Source organism: Mastacembelus armatus, chromosome 4 (assembly GCF_900324485.2).
Source record: "Mastacembelus armatus chromosome 4, fMasArm1.2, whole genome shotgun sequence".
In the NCBI taxonomy this organism is placed as follows: domain Eukaryota; kingdom Metazoa; phylum Chordata; class Actinopteri; order Synbranchiformes; family Mastacembelidae; genus Mastacembelus; species Mastacembelus armatus.
This window is the reverse complement of record NC_046636.1, coordinates 12344805-12365670: the sequence shown is the minus strand read 5'-3', so window position 1 is coordinate 12365670 and position 20866 is coordinate 12344805. Positions and strand designations below refer to the sequence as shown.

Below are 20866 nucleotides of genomic sequence, written 5' to 3'. Positions count from 1 at the left end.
GAATAAATGTCATACAATACATCAAGGGCATTGGTACCTATCAGTTCAAGGGGCTGTGTAGTGGCTCTGAGATCAGGGACAACTAGGGCGAGTGTATGTACATCAATTGGTGCTCCCACAAACACTTTTGGAAAAGTCATTTCAATGTAACCCAAATATGGTACAGACTACCCATTTGCCCCCTCTACCTCTAAGAGATCATGCAGTGGCTTAATTTCTTCTCCTAAGAAATGCTGTGCATAAAATGACAAATTTGTCCCACAACAGGAACTGTTACTTGTTTAAATGAGAGTTGGGACTGTTTTGCATCTCCTATGCATACTGCTTCTCCCCTAACTGTTTTTTCTTCTTAGCCACTAAAGTGGGATTCGCAGCCTCAGTGCATGACGAAGCAATGTGACCATCTACCCCACAGTTAAATAGTACCATGGTCTAGGCCTGGCTGCCTGACTCTGTTTTGTCTGTACTAACACATCTACACTTGTGTTGTCTCGATTTGACATTTTGGCCTGAGGTTTCCTAGTCGCTCCCTTTTTACCAACCCCATTTCCCTTTTTGTGAGTCATAAAGGAGGCTATCTGGATTTGCAGGCTACCTACCTGTTTCATGAGACCCTCAACAGTGTTGGAACTGGTGTCTGGTTTCTCTTTTGGTTCTGCACAAGCACATGCACTGTGTGACTGAAGTAGGGCTCGTGGCTTAGTAGCACCGATGTGTTTTTTCATGCGATTGGCTTTTGTCTACTTGTTACGAGGATCTTCCTCGTTGCGTAACATCAGCAAGAGCTCTGGGAATGTAGGCAGACTGGTCCTCTTTTGCTCTAGCTGCAGAGCAGACAGCAGGGCACTATTCCAGCATCCTCTACAGAACTGCTTAAGGAGATGCCTGTCTGCCTCTCCAGTGATCTGCAGTCGCTGAAGGTAACTAGAGGGCCTTTCACCTGGATCCTGGAGCGTGTTCATAAACTGGGCAAAAAGTTCCTCACCATCTTGGACTGCATTGAAGGCTGAGTCTAGCAGCTGTAAGTAAGCTATAGGAGGTGAATCAGGCCATAGACCTCTGACTACCTCAGCTGCAGGTGAGAGCAAACTCTCAAGAATCCTTCTGGATAACTGGAGTTGTGACATGCTAGGATCGGTTAAGAGCAGCTCAACAGTTGAGCGCCAAGTCTTATTATCAGATTCATTTTTCGGCCTGGGAACCTTCCCAGAGAAGGGGCGGAGCCTCATTGGAGACTGTAAGTGCTGGCCAGCATCTTCTCTGTTTATGACGTGCTCAACGACGACCTTCTGTATTTCTGGGGGGTTCACATCACTTGCTGAAAGGGGAGGGACTCTGTTTTCGTGAGTAATCAGAAATGAGTCTGTGACACCGAGAGCATTGTCTTTGTGAGAGACAACTGGAAGTAAGATTGAGGGTTGTTGCTCGTCAAGGTGTGTCATAGTAGTAGTCTCGACATGTGTGGGGGAAACCCTCTCAGTGATAGAGCTCATTGCTTCGATATCTTCACTGATCTTAGACATCATCTCTTTTAACACTTCCCCTTAATCTTTGCCGCTTAGCTTGGCTAGGGTCTTAAGCTCAGTCAAAAACCCACTGGTAATGTTGCTCCCTACTTTAGTAGTGTACACAGTGCTTAGTGTTCTGATGGTATAACTAGTACGGGGATCACCTTTCACTGTGTATGTACAGTGGGTAAGGAAAGTATTCAGACCCCTTTAAATTTTTCACTCTCTGTGTCATTGCAGCCATTTGCCAAAATCAAAAAAGTTAATTTTATTTCTCATTAATGTACACTCAGCACCCCATCTTGACAGAAAAAAACAGAAATGTAGAAATTTTTGCAAATTTATTAAAAAAGAAAAACTGAAATATCACATGGTCATAAGTATTCAGACCCTTTGCAGTGACACTCATATTTAACTCACATGCTGTCCATTTCTTCTGATCCTCCTTGAGATGGTTCTGCTCCTTCATTGGAGTCCAGCTGTGTTTAATTAAACTGATTGGACTTGATTAGGAAAGGCACACACCTGTCTATATAAGACCTTACAGCTCACAGTGCATATCAGAGCAAATGAGAATCATGAGGTCAAATGAACTGCCCAAGGAGCTCAGAGACAGAATTGTGGCAAGGCACAGATCTGGGCAAGGTTACAAAAGAATTTCTGCAGCACTCAAGGTTCCTAAGAGCACAGTGGCCAACCAATGACACAAAGAGTGAAAAATTTAAAGGGGTCTGAATACTTTCCGTACCCACTATATGGCAAAATCGTAAGTAAATCATCAACGACTGTACCATATGAATACTCAACAATCATTTTTTGGTAGAACTCTGACAAAGTATCATCAACAAGAAGGCTCCTTCTTATTGAGCTGTAGTTCTTAAGGAAGTCAAGAACTTCTGCTCAGCTATCTGAGTTACCCCACTAATAATAACAGTGTTAGGGATTTAGACACCAGACTTCTGTATGAAATCCATGTTTGATATGATTTCAGTATTGACGTTCAAATTAACTGGCTCCTGGCTGGCTCGCCAATTACTGTAACCTCACTTAAGACCTGATAATATGAGCACAGTTAGGAATCTCAATAGCATCAATTTTTGGAGCAGCACCAGAAGAGGCCAGATTCCCAAGAGCCAGTGTTTGAATGTCAATATGGAACGACACAATAATTAAATTGTATAGAACCAATTGTATTAATGACAATTAATAAACAACCACAAAACAGTCTTTAAACAGAATATAGAAAATAAAATGAATAATAAAATGTGCACTTGAAAAATAAAATAAAATAAATAAAACCTCTCCCAGAATCAATAGTCAACCGTTGGGGCCCTTTAATCCTTGTCAGCAACAGTGATCCTACCACACAATCCGTGATTGAAGGAATTCAGGAAGTCCTTTACGCAGAATTCTCCTCTCTATAAACCAAACCTGGCTCGCCACCTAGTATCCAGTAGGAACTCAAGTCGAGGATGTTGGGATCCACTCCCTCCAAGAAGCGATCTCCAAAGATGGATGTTCTTCAGCTGTAACTCATTGGCACAGATGAGTTCAAATCCCTCTGGGGATTTTTGTATACCAAAAAAACCCTGACCTACAAACAGGTCAGATTACCCTAAATAATTCCAGTTAATTTTATACTGTCAGAATAAATCATGTCCAGTAATTCTCCAGTCATAAGCATAATTAATTAACTTATCCCCTTGAGATACATCAATTAATTAAGATCAAATATCAAAACTTTAGTTGTACAACAATTTAAATCTTTGGTTCAAGAAATTATATTTACCTAACTAGACGATGCAATTTCTGAAGAAATTGCGTTGGGATTGCTGATCGCTGCGAAAAGCTCGAGGCAGACCGCGTCGCCGAAGCACGTTTTGAATCGACCGATTGCGATAATCGAGAAATACCGACTGTAGTGAGGGTGATTTTATTTTGAGAAAATGCTATAAAAAGGCTTTTATTTTGAAAGGACAAAGAGCTGCAGGAGACTCTTGGGAACTCACAAAAGAATCTGGACTTTATTTTTTAATATTTCTCATACTTTACAAACGTGATATCTTCCTATAAATAATTGTAGACTTTTATCGTGAAAGTCTGACCATGTCAAAAACCATGGCTGACATGGAAAATGGCCTCACCTGGTGCCTGAAGCTGTATGCCAATAACCAACGTCCGTTTTAATATTGAGTTGCTGTTTCAGGGCTTTTCTATTGAGAAAATGCTATTTCGGGGCTGTTATTTTGAAAGGACAAAGTGCTGCAGGAGACTCTTGGGACCTTGTACAAGAATTTAGACTTTATTTTGAATATTCCTTACAATTTACAAAAATGTATTGTCTTCCTATAAATAACTGTAGACTTTTATTGTGAAAGTCTGACCATGTCAGAAACCATGGCTGACATGGAAAATGGCCTCACTTGGTACCTGAAGCTGTATGCCAATAGGTAACGTCCATTTTAATATTGAGTTGCTGTTTCAGGGCTTTTTTAATTGAGAAAATGCTATTTCGGGGCTTTTTTTTTGAAAGGACAAAGTGCTGCAGGAGACTCTTGGAACCTTATACAAGAATCTGGACTTAGGCATTGGGTCCTGGAAGTGTGCAGCGGAGGTGTGGGAGAGAGCATGGGAGAGCAGCTAGCCTCCAGATGGAAGCTGTGGGCTCCGGAGGATCCTGGAAGAGTAGAGTGTGGCCTGGGGCAGGGAGCTGCAGGCCTCCAGGGGGAAGCAGTGGGCCCTGGAGGGTCCTGGAAGTGTGCAGCACAGGTGTGGGAGAGAGCATGGGAGAGGAGCTAGCCTCCAGAGGGAAGCTGTGGGCTCCGGAGGGTCCTGGAAGAGTAGAGTGGGGCCTGGGGCAGTGAGCTGCGGGCCTCCAGGGGGAAGCGGTGGGCCCTGGAGGGTCCTGGAAGTGTGCAGCACAGGTGTGGGAGAGAGCATGGGAGAGCAGCTACCCTCCAGGGGGAAGCTGTGGGCTCCGGAGGGTCCTGGAAGAGTAGAGTGGGGCCTGGGGCAGTGAGCTGCGGGTCTCCAGGGGGAAGCAGTGGGCCCGGGAGGGTCCTAGAAGTGTGCAGCACAGGTGTGGGAGAGAGCATGGGAGAGCAGCTACCCTCCAGGGGGAAGCTGTGGGCTCTGGAGGGTCCTGGAAGAGTAGAGTGGGGCCTGGGGCAGTGAGCTGCGGGGCCCCAGGGGGAAGCAGTGGGCCCTGGAGGGTCCTGGAAATGTGCACGGGGCGTGTGGGAGAGAGCAGGGGAGAGGGGCAGGCATCCAGGGGGAAGCAGGGCTCTCTGGAGGGTCCTGGAAGTGTGCACGGGGGGTGTGGGAGAGAGCAGGGGAGAGGGGCAGGCATCCAGGGGGAATGGTTCAGTTAACACTAGTTAACAGTGTGAGCATCCCTAGTTTGTGTGAAGATAACATACCAGAAGGGATTGGAATTATCATTTGTCATTAACAGATAAAAGAAAATTCAGTTTTATGTTTACATTAAAGATAGATTTTTTTTTCAAAGAAAACAACTAGGTTCAGGTGACAAAGTGAGGTCAAAATGACACTAACTGACTGCATTACGCATAACAACTGGGTAATGCAGTCAGGTAGTGTCATTTTGACCTCACTTTCTCACCTGAACCTAGTTGTTTTCTTTGAAAAAAACAGATATTTCTTTTATCTGTTAATGACAAATGATAATTCCAATCCCTTCTGGTATGTTATCTTCACACAAACCAAAATAATAAGGTGCATATAGTCTAAATTTGTCCCTGCAGCAATCGCTAGCTCTCTCGCTCTCGGGCAGGAAGCAAGTGCTGCAAGCTAGCGCTGGCAATACGGGATGAGATTAAAGGAAATATAACGTTTCTTAATCGCCTAATGAAAATTCACAATGCACGAGTCAATGTGCTCTCCGATGTTCACGTCAAGTATCTGTGAACACACACACACACACACACACACGTAACGAGCTGCCAATGAAGCAAGAAGGGCTGTTCCTTGCTAGCAGATCGTCAACTATAACTTAACTGAAAACTGAGCAAAGCTCCTCACTTAACGTTACCATGATTGTTACACACATTTTGGTTAGTATTAAGGAATATACGTCATTTCATAGCCATGTGTATTCCAAATAAAATCAATACGAGTAATGTACGTCCACAGGTACGAAGCACAGACAGCTGGTACGGAGCTTTGTTTTGAGCTGTTACTATGGTGACCTAAGCCCAGAGTGGGAGGGGGACTGACGCAGCAGTTAGCACACGCTGAGTGAAGCAGAAGCTAGCAAAACTTCACCTCACAAAACGGACTACTACAGAAAAACTATAAGACCGAATCGAAATAATTCTTTCACTAACAGAACCAGGAGGCTTCAACGAAGAGAGTGATCCGCTTTTTGTGAAGATATTCCAAAAAATGAAGGATTCGTAGCGAGTTAGAAACAGCCTTCATTTGCATTTTCCCCAAAAACGCTACGGCTGTTTTAGAATGGGAGTGAATGAGAGATTGAGCCGTCACTCTCTGCCTGTTTGGCCACGTTGCGGAAAAACCGTAGGTCCTATGAAAATAAGAAAAACATTGCCTGAAAGAGGACAAAAATCTCTACTACTTTTGAGAAAATTGTGTATGAAGAGTCAAAATTGTGGCCGTGACGGCGAGTTAGAGAGAAAAATTTTCAATAAACTTAACAGCTTCTCCCGCTCTAGCCATGACGTCACGCGCTCTAGCACTCTCCCATAGACACCAATGTAAAAATCAGAAATTTCCTAAAAAAACCATAAAACTTAAACTGCCATTAAAGAAAAACCGTAATAGATATTAAAAAGCTGTATACAAGACTTATAGATTAATGCCTTCTGACCCGTTTAAAGGTCGAATGGTGTTTCTAGCTGCTTTGCACAGCAATCCCAACAATAAACTGTAAACGCAATCAAAAAGTTTATACATTCTGTTACGCCCGGCCTAGGGGTTACCGGTACATAACACGATGTGGAGTTTTCCTCCAAAACTCTCCCACTCTCAACAATTTCACGAAATACACTAATCTCACTTAACGAAAATCATTTATTATACGAATAACGTAGATTAAACAACTGAAACAACACTAGAAGTCCAAAACAAATAACAAGCAAAAACGCTAGCTTAGCCTTACTTTTTCTAACAAAAGAAATCAACAAAAAAATACAGGTCTCTTCCCTGATCTCCTAAAACAAAACAGGAGAAAACGTAAAACAAAAATAATCTAGGCTTCTTTACAATGTTTAGTCAATTGGTGCTCAGTATATACAGTGCAATGGATTCAAAACATTCCTACTCAAAGTAAACGAAAACCTACACTAACACAAATATCCTCAATTTGATACAAAACGACTTCTAACTAACTAACTCTGAGTTTCTATAACAAATGCTGGTTTGGGAGTGGCAGAGATGGGAGAATCGCTCTCTTGAACAGCAGTTCGTGGGTTTCTTATCGTCCTTCCAGAAGCGCTGGACCAGTCCCGGAACACCAATCGGACCCGAAAGGACCAATCCCACGGGTCCCCAAACTCCACGCCCACTCCTTTCTTTGTCTCACACACACACATATACACACACGAAATGGGGAGGGGAGAGCCAACAACACCCCAACCACACACATAATGACCTGGGGTCATAACACTTCAGGGAATTTTCTTCCCTTTACATAAATACATTCAATAGACAATCAATAACAAGTATCTTGACATTGGAAAACAAAATCAGATATTGCACCTTTAACTTGACCTAACTGATTCACAGAAAACAACCTAGGGCATTTAGGCTCACGTGGTTATTTATCCCTCCCTGCACCGGTAACAGTAAGAGAATGCACAAAAAGTTAACCCTCAGATTACCATGACTCGATAATACAACATATAATGTAACTCATCATTCTCTATATCCACGGTTCTCAACATAACAACAACATAGCTCAGCGTTGAGTAGTTTTCACAGTTTTCACATCAGTTGATCAGACACTTCACTGGCTCTGTGCACCATTCTAGAAAGTTTAATTGTGACAATTCACAAATCAACAACTCTCAATAATAACAAAATGAGGCTAACTGTATTTAAAACATATCTTACTCTTTCCAATAGGGTGGCAACAGACGGTCCTTGCTATTTTCTGAGAGGCACACATGCGATATCAGCATAACTGCTCTTTGTTTAAAGGGAGCAAAAGGAGCAGTCCTATCCCACTACCGCCCAATAACCTGCCTCTGCACAACATGGAAGCTCCTGATCAATAAGATGAGTAAGCACATGTCTTACTCAAGACTGTGAGACCAGACAGACCAGCCTGTACTTGTTGACTACAAGAAAGCCTGTGACTCAATGCCTATAGCTTAGAGCTATACAACATCAATAAGACTCTAAGAACCTGTGGAAAACAACCCTTGTGGCCAACCTCAAGCCAATTGCACAAGTCTCCATCAAGTGCGGCATCTACCAAGGAGATGCTCTGTCCCCGCTGCTGTTTTGCATAGACCTTACCCAGATCATCACTAAGACTGGCTTTGGATACCGACTACGAAATGGAGCAACGATCAGTCACCTCCTGTACATGAATGACATCAAGCTGTATGCCAGGAGTGAGCAAGACAATGACTCACTGATCCACACCGCCAGGATATACAGCAATGACATTGGAATGCCATTCGGACTGGATGAGTGTGGTCAGATGATAACAGAGAGGGAAGGAATACAACTTAGTGGATGTTGAGGAAAGCTACAAATACCTTGGAGTCCCACAGGCAAATGGGAACCAAAAAGAAGCCACAAGGAAAGCAGCCACAGCCAAATACCTACAGAGACTAAGGCAAGTCCTGGGAAGAAGGTCCAAGCCATCAACACCTATGCCCTAGCAGTCATCAGATACCCCATTAGCATAATAAGCTGGCCAAAAGAGGAGATAGAGGCCACCGATGTCAAGACAAGGAAGCTCCTCACAATGCATGGAGGGTTTCACCCCAAATCCAGCATCCTGAGACTGTACACTAAGAGGAAGGAAGGAGGCCGAGGACTGGTGAGCATCAGAGCCACTGTCTGAGATGAAACAGCAAAGATCCATGAGTACATCAGGAAGATGGCCCCGAGCAATGGAATACTGAATACTGAATATCTCAGGCAACAGAAGCCAAAGGGAGTGTAGGGAACGTAAGGCAGGAAAATATGTTCGCATTCCAAGACTTGTACCCTCTGCCAATTTATGGCAGAGGGTACAAGTCTTTATTGTCTTTATTTCCAAAGTCCCAATCATCAACAGAAAAGGTGTTCCCAAAAAATCAGAGAAATAAAATAAATAAACAAAAATCAATAACTAAAGTCTGTGTCAAGCTTACACATCTACCAGGTTTGATACACTTGAAAGTATAACTGTGCCTGTGACTCATCAATGTCACAATTTTTTACTAGTACTAAACAAATACAGCAGTAGCACATCTATAAAGTTGAGACAAAACAAAATACAAAATATAAAAATAACAGCATTTAGTGAACACAGATAAATCCAAAACGTACTGTAAATTGGCAAGCAGACAAAAATATATCCCTTGTTCCATAAAGTACATTTGATAAATACATTTATATAAATAAATACATTTATATAAATACAAAGAAATCAACAGCTACCGGATCGAATTTGACACTATACACGTGCAGCTTCTCATTCCATATGCATCGGTGATTCATCGGCAAGTATGGCCATTCCCAGCGAACACTTCACGTTCTCTCTACTTCTACTTCCCAGCATGCATTCGTCTTTTGCCAAACAGTTTTAGTCGACTAAATAGCATAAGATTTTAGTAAAATAAAATATATTGGGTTTTATTTAAGTGTAATTTAGTTAAACTATTGTAATATACAAAATATTCCAAATTAAAATTAAATGAAAAACAAGTTTCACTAAATATATATGGAATATGGCCTTTCCATAAAAGACCAAAAATTAGATACGCATTGTTTATAACCTGCATATGACATTCTTCTTTAAAGAAAAAGTGCAACTCCAAAATAATACTGTATTTAGCAGTAATGCCATTGCATCAAACGTGAAACTGACCCATATATCTTCTCTTTGTTTTCTCAAGCTGTTTCCATTTCATCTTTTTCAAGATAAAGATAAAGAGATAAGATAAAGATAAAGATAACTTTATTCTGTTAGGGCCTACATGGAAAGACAAGTACTCTGTTCAGATTTATACAGATACTTCAAAGAGTCCACACAATAGAGTACAATATAAATTTGTATGAAAAGACATTTCAGATGTTTCATCAGCTATATGATTTGGCATGGGATTTATACTTTATATATATAAAACAGAGAATGTTTTAGAAGAAATTTCTTAAAACTAGGAGCATCATAGTTTTATAGATTTGCAAGAAAAGTTATAGTCTTAATTCAATTATAGTCTCAGTCCAATTCAACAAATAAAATAACTTCTTCTTCCTTTTGTTATTCTAAGTATTTTACTGTAGAGAAACCTGATAATGAAATTTTTATCGTATGAGTGATATTTATATTCGAGTTTTTGAGGGCAACTGAAAAAATTACTACAGTATAAAATTTGAAATACATAATGAAAACTATAGACACAAGGTGGCAGTAATTCGATATTCGTGTGTGCCACCCGCAATTAAACACAAAGGCGAAGAAGAGGAAGAGGAAGAGGAAGTGGAGTGTCTGTAAAGAGCGTGTAACGTTAGCATGGTGTACCGGTAGTTAGTTCAAAGTTGTGCTGAACATCATTTTTGCTTTTTAAAGGTTTGTGCGTTTTGCTACAAAGGCTTATCTCTTAACTGTTGTATATTGGTCTTTTTCATTTCTGTATTTTATAGTCTTGAGCAGTGTTTAGTTGGAGTAGGCTAAGTTTAATTGCGTAGCAGGGTAGCGCTAAGCATTTTGAAACCACAGATTAAAAGGCCGTTGTAACATTAAATAGGTGGACAGGATTTACATGTAAGATATATGTTATGTTCTTATGACTACTGAAAAATGTAAGATATTCGAAGTGACATGTTGAGTAGTCACAATTCCAAATATTAACTCCTAATTAAATCCTTGATATTTTCAGTGGGAAAACCATTTCAAGATATGAACAATTTTGTCTTATCACTGTGATATGAAATTGATGTTTTTTGTTTTTTCTTTACACATGGTCACTGACAAACTTCAAGTGAAACTATCCAACATTGTGAATGCATATTTCATACCACATTAATATAAAGCTTTTCACAGCAATTTTCCATTGGTAACACTTTTATGGAAAATTGCTGCTCACTCACTACAGAGAAGTCTGAGGATTAAGGAGAAAAAAACATTCTCACTGTAACCCAAAGTAAATACTTTAAAAACAGCAAGGGAATGACATCAGCATGTCGGTTAGAAAAATTTAAAGGGATAAATGGTTATAGCAGAAGTAGCTAAAGCAAACCGGTTAGATAATAAAGCAACAAGGTATGATGCAGTTCTCACATCAGTAAACAAAACACATACAGCTGTCTGTCTTTGTGTAGTAGTATGGCCAGTGTGGAGCAGGTGGCAGCAGTAGGACATGTTCTGGTGGATTCTGGACTGGACCTGGCCCGGCGGTTCAGAGCTTTATTCACCCTGAGGAACCTGGGAGGTAAGACCTATCCATATCCAAACAGTTGCATATTCATTAAATGACAAAACTTTGAAAATAAGAAATTGTATAAACTACTAAACATTTATTCTGTCAGAGAGGATTTGTCTCCAAAGATTGAACACAGATGAAAGGTATTATTTAAAAAACCAAAACAATAGAGATTTGTTTTAAAGGTTGGTCAATAGACGCAAAACTTACCTGAAATACAACTGTTTATCTTTAAAGTGGTTGTAATTGTAATTATTATTTTAATAGTAACACAATATGAAATGGCAGTGCAGGAGCTCTTAGACAGTAATGTTAGTAAAGGATTTATCCAGGTTCAGGTAAATCCAGTTTACCACAGAGTGAATGAGACAAAAAACTAAAAAACTCTAATCGACCTTTGTATAAGATCTGGCATTCAGATTGATTAATTACTGTTATGAAGTTTCTAAACTGCTGATAGAACCACAACTATAACAAATGGACATGCTGTACACTGCAGTATAATATGGATGGTTTTGCTATTCTTCTCATTTTCAGGTTGGAACCACAACTTTGCAAATTAAATAGGCTGTACCTTAAAAGAGCATGTCTTCTTAGCCAACAAGAAAGTAATCTTTCTACAACTGGCTTTTGCTGTTTACTCTGTTCGAAAATATGCACAGCACTGGTGATGGTACCGTGTATTCTCATGTTTTTACTACAAAAACAACTAGATTACAGTAGCGTCTATACGCTACTCCATGCCATTCGCTGGTTTCATAATTGCTTTGCGTCATATTGTTCACTTCTCTGATTGGTCCATTCCGCTTCCATTGGCCCGCCCCTAGAAAATCAATCTCAACCAAAGACATTACAGACTAACAGCTAATTCTTTGTAGAGAATAGAAAGGAGTTAGTGTGGTTGGCCAGGCTATACAATCTGTGCATCTCCTTCCACCTGTGTGGACACCCAGGTATCTATTAGTGTTGTCACAAAATATGTCAATACCCATACTGAAACAACATCACAGCAGAAAAACTAAACTATCAGAAAAATGATCGATTTATAGATGACAGAACATGACAAAACTTAAACACAAATAGAAAAAAATCTTTTGACAATCTCAGTGCTGTGGAAAATGTGGAAAGCAGCCATAAAACACCAGGTCTGTATTCACAGAGCTTCTTAGAATCCTCTGAGGGCTCCTATCTTAGCCTAAAAAGCTTTTTGCAAACTTATGCAAAGTTTCTTTTACCAGCTAAATATCTAAAGTTAATTAAAACAGCCAAATGTTGAAAATGTGTCTACCAGTTTCCACACAGTAGTTAATATATTTAAGTGCTTACATTTATTTTCCATACTGATTTTATTACTTGTAATCCATTTGAGATTTATTTCAAAATGGCTCACCTTTTACCAACATGATTACTGGGCAGTCTGTTTAAGTTGCACTGTTGTATGGCATGTAGCCAACAATCCAAGAGAGATGGAAGGAAGTAAAAGAACAAGAAAACCAAATTGGACAGAAGAGACTGGGAAACCAGAAGATTTGTGTCACTATATGAGGCTGTGAAAGTGTTGCAATAGTTTGTGTGATCACTCTGCTGATGGAACGTGGTGACAGACACTGTTGCATTTTTCCACTTGTCAGATACCTGTGTTGTAATCTCTTTCATTTCTGGCGTTATGGCATTACTACGTTGGGTGGGAGATGTGAGCACATCTCTAATAAGTTCGGCCACAAACGTTAACCCATCCATCACGATCCAATCTGTAGCATTTAATTAACTCTCAATTGTTCAGTGTTTGGAGAATATTTCTTTTTTCTGCCATTTTGTCCTCTGCTAAAGAAACTCTTAAGCTTCTTAAAAGTCCTCCTCACTACTCTTAACAATTTTTACCTTAGGAGCTGTTTTAAGGGCTAAGATGTTTCATGAATCATTTTTATCTTTACTAAGATTTAGTCTTAAATTTAAGGGGAAATTCTAAGAAAACGTCTTTTGAATACAGACCCAGGAGTATATTATGTTGGTCACAAAAAGTATAAAAAGATTACAATAAACATAAATTAGATAGTTGTCCTTAATTTCCTTGTCAAGCTGATGTTGATAAAAGTTTACTTGTGCAAAAAAGAGAATGACACACTCCTTTGACTTAACATGGCATGGATGGCATGGTGTAGTTATGTCACATTTGCTAATTGGTAACCTGTCACTTTTTAAATTACTTGTATAAGTCGGCACATCTGTTGGTGAGGTGCTTTGCCTGGTCGGATATGTTGGCTCCCTTGGCTTGTTTAGGTTTATAAACATCTGTCAAGACTGTCTGTAACATAACAAAAGTAATGCTTTATGTCACTTTGTGCGTTTGCTTTGTCTACAACCTGTATCTGAAAGAGTACTTGAGCACTTGTAGTTGCAGCAGTTTTTTTTTTTTTTTTTTTTGAAAAACCATGAGGCCTGACCGGGATTCTGTCTTTGTCCTTACATGCACCTAAAAGCCAAAAATGGTTCCAAAAGTTATTCAGATTTATAACTGCTTGCATGCAGTTCCCAAAGCCACTTTAACTGTCATGTACTGTTCAGGATGGTTTCATCGACCAAGGGTAATTTTTCACTCTTAATTTGGCCATAACTTTGACTATATTTCAGTAAATGTAATGATTTTTTTGTGACAAACCTTAATTTGACATTAATTTTGGAAATATGATTCAGAAATTTTCCATAGGTCAACTTTTTTTGCTTGAATCTGTTAATCAACTGCATTTCTGATCAAAACTGCTATATGTTTAAAAAAAAAAAAATTTTCCAGGAATTTTAACTCTTTAAATGACAATTTCATAAGTGATGTCAACAATTTGGGGGAAAAAAACACACACACAAAATGATTTATTTTCAATTTAAAAAGTGAATGTGGATATTTTTTTACACCCATCAGTCTTGGATATGTTAGTAATAACACTGATTTTGATGCATTGTTAGTTTTTGTGCAGCAACAGATTTTAATTTTTTTCTGACTCATTTACTGTTCATGGATGTTTTTTGCTTCATTGACTGCCATTATAACAAAATTTTTTGACTGCACGGCCATGACATTATATAATCATGCATTCTTGGTGTGGTGGTTTCCCCTGTTGGGAAGAGGTAAAATTTGTGATTTTTACTGTTGACAACCAAGTGGCCACATTAACACTTTACATAGGCCTGTGCATAGAAAGCTTAGTTTCTGGCTTGTATATGGAGTTTTATATGGACTATATCAGCATATTATAGTGTGTGTGTGTGTGAGAGAGAGATCTTTGCATGTTGACCCTGAGGTGTCAATCAGAATATGTACCTCAGCTCTCAGAGAACAAAGACTCTCCACTGAGCAAACAAAAACAAAGTGTATTTATGCACCTGTTACAATTTGATGGGGAGAAGTACAGACTAAACAAAAACAAGGTAAGTGGATTTAAACACCGGCATGCCATCCTGTTGGTCATTTCATGGTTAGCAGGAGCACCAAGCACCATGAGTAGTGGTGTTTAGTACTCGTACTAAAGTTTTGGAAATGATTATGCAGCCTGACCCCTCCAGCAAGCTGCAGAATATATTGTCATCTACCTCTGACACCACTGATTCAGTCTTGATTTTGTTGTGACACCCTCATCGTCCTCCCCAGCTTTTTCCACTGAAAGCAAGGATGATTCAGAGGATCCTGAATCTGGGTGGACTGGGAGAAATGGCAAAGTGTGGTTTCCCACCAACACGGAGACAACTCCCTTTTTTCAGCTTGACAGAGGCATGACTTCATTGCCGATGCATTACGCCATCGTTAGCGTCCAGAACGAAAATGGTCTGCATTTAATCTGTTAACGGAGGTGATTGACCTCATTGTCAGCATGACGGTGACAGTGAGAAAGAAGCTGGAGGTGGTGGACTCCACTGATCTCCATGCCTACATTGGTCCACAGGCTGCCTGTGGAATGATCACAGTAGTTGCACGATTTTCAGAATCACCATGTCCCTCTCAAGATTTCATAAAATCCCTGCTGCTTTTCAGTTTTAGCAGGTGGGAGTCTTTGTTAGGCTTTTGCCAAGATTTGGTTTAGTGATAAGAAACGTGGCGGAGGCTTACTTGCTTACATAAACATGAATCATGTAAAAACTCTGTACTAGTTTCTAGTCTCTGCTCATTACCGGTAGTGTTACCGGTAGCAGTTGGTCCGGATGACATACCTGTTGAAGTATGGAAGTTGTTATGACCCTGGGTCATTATGTGTGAGGTTTTGTTGTGATTTGTGTGTTAGCTCTCTCCTCCCCAGTTCTTGGTGTGTATGTGTGTGTATGTGTGAGAGAGAAAGGAGTGGGCGTGGAGTCTAGGTAGACCCATGAGATTGGTCCATTCAAACTGGATTGATGCTCCTGGATTGGTCCAGTCCTTCCGGGAGGACTATAAGAAGCTCCAACTAACTGCACCCTGAGAGCTCTTCTCCATCTCTGCCACTCCCAAACCAGCACTCTTTGTGGAACTCTGTATTCGTAAGAAGCTGATCGAAGTGTGGAAACTGTTTGTTCGTTTGATTATTGTAACCTTTGAGTAAGGACCTTGTGACGATAATTGCACTGTAAATATTGAGCACCAAATATTCTTTTTGTAGTAAGAAGCCCAGTTATTTTACTTTTTTCTCTTGTTTATGTTAGGAGACTAGGGTAGTATACCTGTCTTTTGGTTGATTTTGTTTCGTTAGGTAATAGTAGGGCTGCTTCAGTGTTTTTGTTTGTTATTTTGGGTCTTGGAGTGTTTGACAGAGTTACTTTTGACTATATTTGGAAACTAAATGGCTTTCGTTAATTGTATTTAGTGGGCTGCTGGAGTTTATTGAGAGTGGTAGAGTTTGGGAGAAAACTCACATCGTGTTATGTCCCGGTATCCCCTAGGCCCGGCATAACAAAGTGTTTAGGAGAGGTGGCAGTACAGTTTTTGACTGGGCTACTTAACAAGATCTTGGAGAGTGAGAGGATGCCTGAGGAATGGAGGAGAAGTGTACTGGTGCCCATCTTTAAGAACAAGGGAGATGTGCAGAGTTGTGGAAACTACAGAGGAGTAAAGCTAATGACTCACACAATGAAGTTATGGGAAAGAGTAGTGGAGGCTAGGCTGAGGTCAGAAGTGAGCATTTGTGAGCAGCAGTATGGTTTCATGCCAAGAAAGAGTACCACAGATGCAATATTTGCTTTGAGAATGCTGAGGGAGAAGTACAGAGAAGGCCAGAAGGAGCTGCATTGTGTCTTTGTAGATTTGGAAAAACCGTATGACAGGGTGCAGAGAGAGGAGCTATGGTTTTGTATGAGGAAGTCTGAAGTGGCAGAGAAGTATGTTCGAGTGGTGTAGGACATGTATGAGAGCTGTAAGACAGTGGTCACGTGTGTGTTACTCCCTGTAATGTGAGATTACAGGGAGTAAACGTGAAGAAGGAGGATTTTAAGTACCCAGGGTCAACAGTCCAGAGCAACGGAGAGTGTGGAAAAGAAGTGAAGAGACATGTGCAAGCAGGTTAGAACAGGTGGAGGAAGGTGTCATGTGTGATGTGTGACAAAAGAGTGTCAGCAAGAATGAAAGGAAAGGTGTACAAGACAGTGGTGAGACCAGCAATGTTGTATGGTTTAGAGACAGTGGCACTGAGAAAAAGACAGGAGGCAGAGCTGGAGGTAGCAGAGCTGAAGATGTTGAGGTTCTCTCTGGGAGTGACAAGGATGGATAGGATCAGGAATGAGTACATCAGAGGGACAGCTCATGTTAGATGTTTTAGAGAAAAAGCCAGGGAAGCCAGATTGAGATGGTTTGGACATGTTCAGAGGAGGGACAGTGAATACATTGGTAAAAGGATGCTGAGGTTAGAGCTGCCAGGAAGGAGGCTTAGAGGAAGACCAAAGAGGAGGTTCTTGGATGTAGTGAAGGACATGTGGATAGTTGGTGTGGGTGAGGATACAGAGGATAGGGTTAAATGTAGGCGGATGATTGGCTGTGGCGACCCTTGAGGGAAGCAGCCGAAAGGAAATGAAGGTGGTGCTTGGACCACAGCTCTGTTATGCTAATTCCAGCATAAAGACCACTTGCCAGGAAAGGTGCAAAAAATTACATCACTAACTTGGAGGCTTGTATGCAACATCAGTAACTAGCTACATCAGCAACTGCATCATGCACGTCACTGTCTCCAAGACCATCAACAATGCTGCAACCAGAAACAATGGTGACTGGAGGTGATAGCACTGCTGAAAACCCAAGGCTGCCTTCAGAGCAGGTGACAAAGCAGCTGTGAAAACAGCAAAGGACAAACTATCTTGGGCCATCATAAAAGAAAAATGTGCAGACACCTGGACAATCCATAGCAACCTCAGGGACAGTCGAGACACGTGTATGTGCCAGGGCACAGAGAACATTACCAACTACATGACAGCTATACCTGCGTGTGACAGGAGTACTTCCCTCACAGATGCACTGAACAACTCAACACAGAGTTTGAGGTGCAGAGTAATAGGGCAGTGAGGAAGACCACGCCCCGTCCCCTAATTGACCAAAGCTGAAGTTAGGAAAGCCGTACATGGAGTCAGCCCAACGAAAGCTGACAACATTCCTAGCACCGAAGTTCATACGGGCATCTTGAGCAGTGCCATCATCCGGACCTGTTTAAACCACCAAAGTACCCCTTCCCAAGATATCACCTGTTTCCTGCCTCAACGACAACCACCATCATGTAATGCTTTGAGGGGCTTGTCAAGAAGCACCTGAAAACTCTCCTGCGACACTCACTGGATCCTCTGCAGTTTGTGTATCATTACCTTCCATAATGCACTCACCTAGGAAATTAAGACAGACTGTTTGGCAAATGGCAAAATATCTTCCAGCGTTTATTTTAGGGCTGTTCTTCAGAGATTTTGTGCTTACATAGGACGCATGCAGTGACACCAGTGAAAACAATGACCCAATGATGCAACCTTTATTTCCATAGAGGCGCACATCAGTGCCACACAAGAGCTTACTCTCCTGCTTTGCTAGCCAAAGAAATTGGTTGCACAATGACAATTATTTGCACTTGCACATATACTACAAAATATATGAGGTTACAATGACTTAATTTTGGTCGCATGTGTGACTAAAATGGTCACAATTTTGAGCGCTGCAGTGGATCCTTAGACAAAAAGTAATGCCAGCATCTTGTCCATTCTTCTGGGTGCTGTCTAACCAAACAAAACTGTACATTGTAAAGCGGTTCTTTAACTATCAGTCAGCTAACTATTAAATATGTAATGTAAATATGTAAATGCACATTGTCACTGTCTTTATGAAGAACCACGATTCTAGTTTTGTTACACTATGTACTGTGTTTACTGCACATGGCTGAAATGACAAAAGCTACTTGATTTGACTTGGCTTGAGTATGTAAAGCAGTTCAAATTGTATTAACACTAGGTCAAACTTACATTAACATGGTGAACACAATAATGCATCAGTAATTACAATCCAATGTACATTCATGTGAAATGTGCTGTCTTAATGTGTGCATTTTCTTTTGAAGCTAATATCTTTTACTTTTTTGTAAATTAAATTTTGAATCCAGGGCTTGTACTTTTTATGCACCTACTTTTCTACTTTTTTTTTTTTTTTTTTTACTGTGCTATTTCTACTTTAAGTAAAGGATCTGAGACCTTCTTCCACAACTTTGTGTAATTGGCCTTTGGGGTGAACATTTCAAATAGGAAACATATCTTGTACTGTGTGAACTGATTTAATGTGTAATCCTTGTGTCAGGGGCTGAAGCTATAGAATGGATCAGTAAGGCCTTCGCTGATGAATCTGCGCTGCTGAAGCATGAGCTGGCATATTGCTTGGGACAGATGCAGGACAGAAGGGCCATTCCCATTTTGACTGCTGTTCTCAAAGATTCACAACAGGAACCGATGGTCAGACATGAAGCAGGTGAACACACACAGACACATTATGGGGATGAAAAGAGTTGGCTCACTACCAAACACATTGTATGACTGGTGCATTTGTGCGCATACATGCTGCTGTCTTCTACCATACCGCACAATTTCTCTTTATCTTATATAAACCCATACTTAAACATGCTCATGATTCACAAAAGCACGTTTATGCTGTCATGTGTCACTGAATGGCACATTAGTTTATGGTGAGAAACACTATTACTCTATCCACAGCCAAAGATTCAGCCACCACAGCCAAGCAGAGCAGTTATATCTGTCCATGCAACCAGTAGTTTTGGGTGTTGTGGATATTTTTGTAAGCTGCTTCAGTGAGAACAAAGAGTTTGCTGGGGTTTGTCAGTATTTATTAGTATGCATTATTGAACAGGGTGTCTGCGGATCCTTAAAAAGTCTTAAAAAGTCTTAAATTCCATATTATAAAACTAAGGCCTTAATTAGCATTAAAATGTCTTTTCGCGTTTCAAAGGTCTTAAAATGAAATCTAACAGACCCCATAAAGAAGATTTTATTTTCATCATGAAATCATTTTTGAAATCCTTTCGCGTATTTGTTACGCAGAACGAAATAGGCGGAACCAACTAAAATACGCGTTTGAGTGGAGTTCATTTAACACATGCTTTCCGGCAGCTGCGTGAACCGTGGGAAAGTTTGTCTTTTATTTAGTCTTTTACCATGGGTAAATGTAAATTTAATGACAATTGGTTGCAAAACCCTAATTTTGCGCCGTGGTTAAGTCCAGTTAGTGGCAACGTGTTCGAAGTCCGGTGCAGGCTGTGCAAAAAAATGTAAAACTCGGAACAATGGGCAGGAAAGCTTTGGAGACCCACATGCGGTGTGAATAAGACAAAGCGGCTGTGGAAACCTGTCGGAAAACACCTGGCATTTTATTTTTGTTTTACCTAATAAATCAAACGGTGTGTAAACAGTTTATATCAATAAACAGTGTGTTATGGAAATTGGTTTTATTGTGATGTTTTATTTTATTTCTACAAAATTGGTCTTAAATTTTAATTCAGCGTGGTATTAAAAAGGTCTTAAATCTAGCTCTTAGAAACCTGCAGATACCCTGATTGAAGTATAAACATAGTCGGAGCAAAGCTGCGCTGGAGCAGAGACTTCAAGCAGCCATGGTGACCTGGAACCATTTTTATATATTTATATATTTTCCACCAAGGCTGGAGACTGAACAATACTGGAAAAACATATGGGAGAGGGAGGCATCACATAACACCAATGCCCAGTGGCTGGCAGACCTGAGAGCAGACCACAGCAACCTCCCTGAACAGGAACCAGTAACCATTGCAACGGCAGATATCCGAGAAAGGGTCTCCAACATGAAGAACTGGACAGCACCGGGGCCTGACATGATCCACACCTACTGGCTAAAGAAGCTAACTGCCCTCCATGAGCGCCTGGCAGCTCAAATGAACCAGCTGCTGATGGATGGGACTCACCCAGAGTGGCTAACTGAAGGCAGGACAGTCCTGATCCTGAAGGACCCCCAAAAGGGAGCAGTCCCATCCAACTACCGTCCGATAACCTGCCTCTGCACAACATGGAAGCTCCTGTCGGGCATCATAGCGGCTAAGATGAGTAGGCACATAGCTCTATACATGAGTGGGGCCCAGAAAGGAATGGGTAAGGACACCAGGGGAGCAAAACACCAACTACTGGTGGATAAAGCGGTCGCTTGAGACTGTAAGACCAGACAGACCAACCTGTGCCTACGACTCAATGCCTCACACATGGATCCTGGAATGCCTG

At 40.8% G+C, this 20866-nt stretch overlaps 1 protein-coding gene across 2 annotated transcripts in view; it reads left to right on the top strand.

The window, feature by feature from the left end:
- Window positions 1–10172: 10172 nt before the first annotated feature.
- Window positions 10173–20866, top strand: part of dohh (deoxyhypusine hydroxylase/monooxygenase) — a 33220-nt gene continuing 22526 nt past the window's right edge. The window contains exons 1-3 of one of the 2 annotated variants that reach the window (XM_026323618.1): window positions 10173–10278; window positions 11034–11140; window positions 18906–19073. In XM_026323618.1, the coding sequence (XP_026179403.1) occupies window positions 11035–11140; window positions 18906–19073 (274 nt within the window). In that variant the 5' untranslated portion in view covers window positions 10173–10278; window position 11034. Of the gene's footprint in view, window positions 10279–11030; window positions 11141–18905; window positions 19074–20866 lie in introns of both variants that reach the window. The other variant, XM_026323617.1, reaches the window with a different exon arrangement.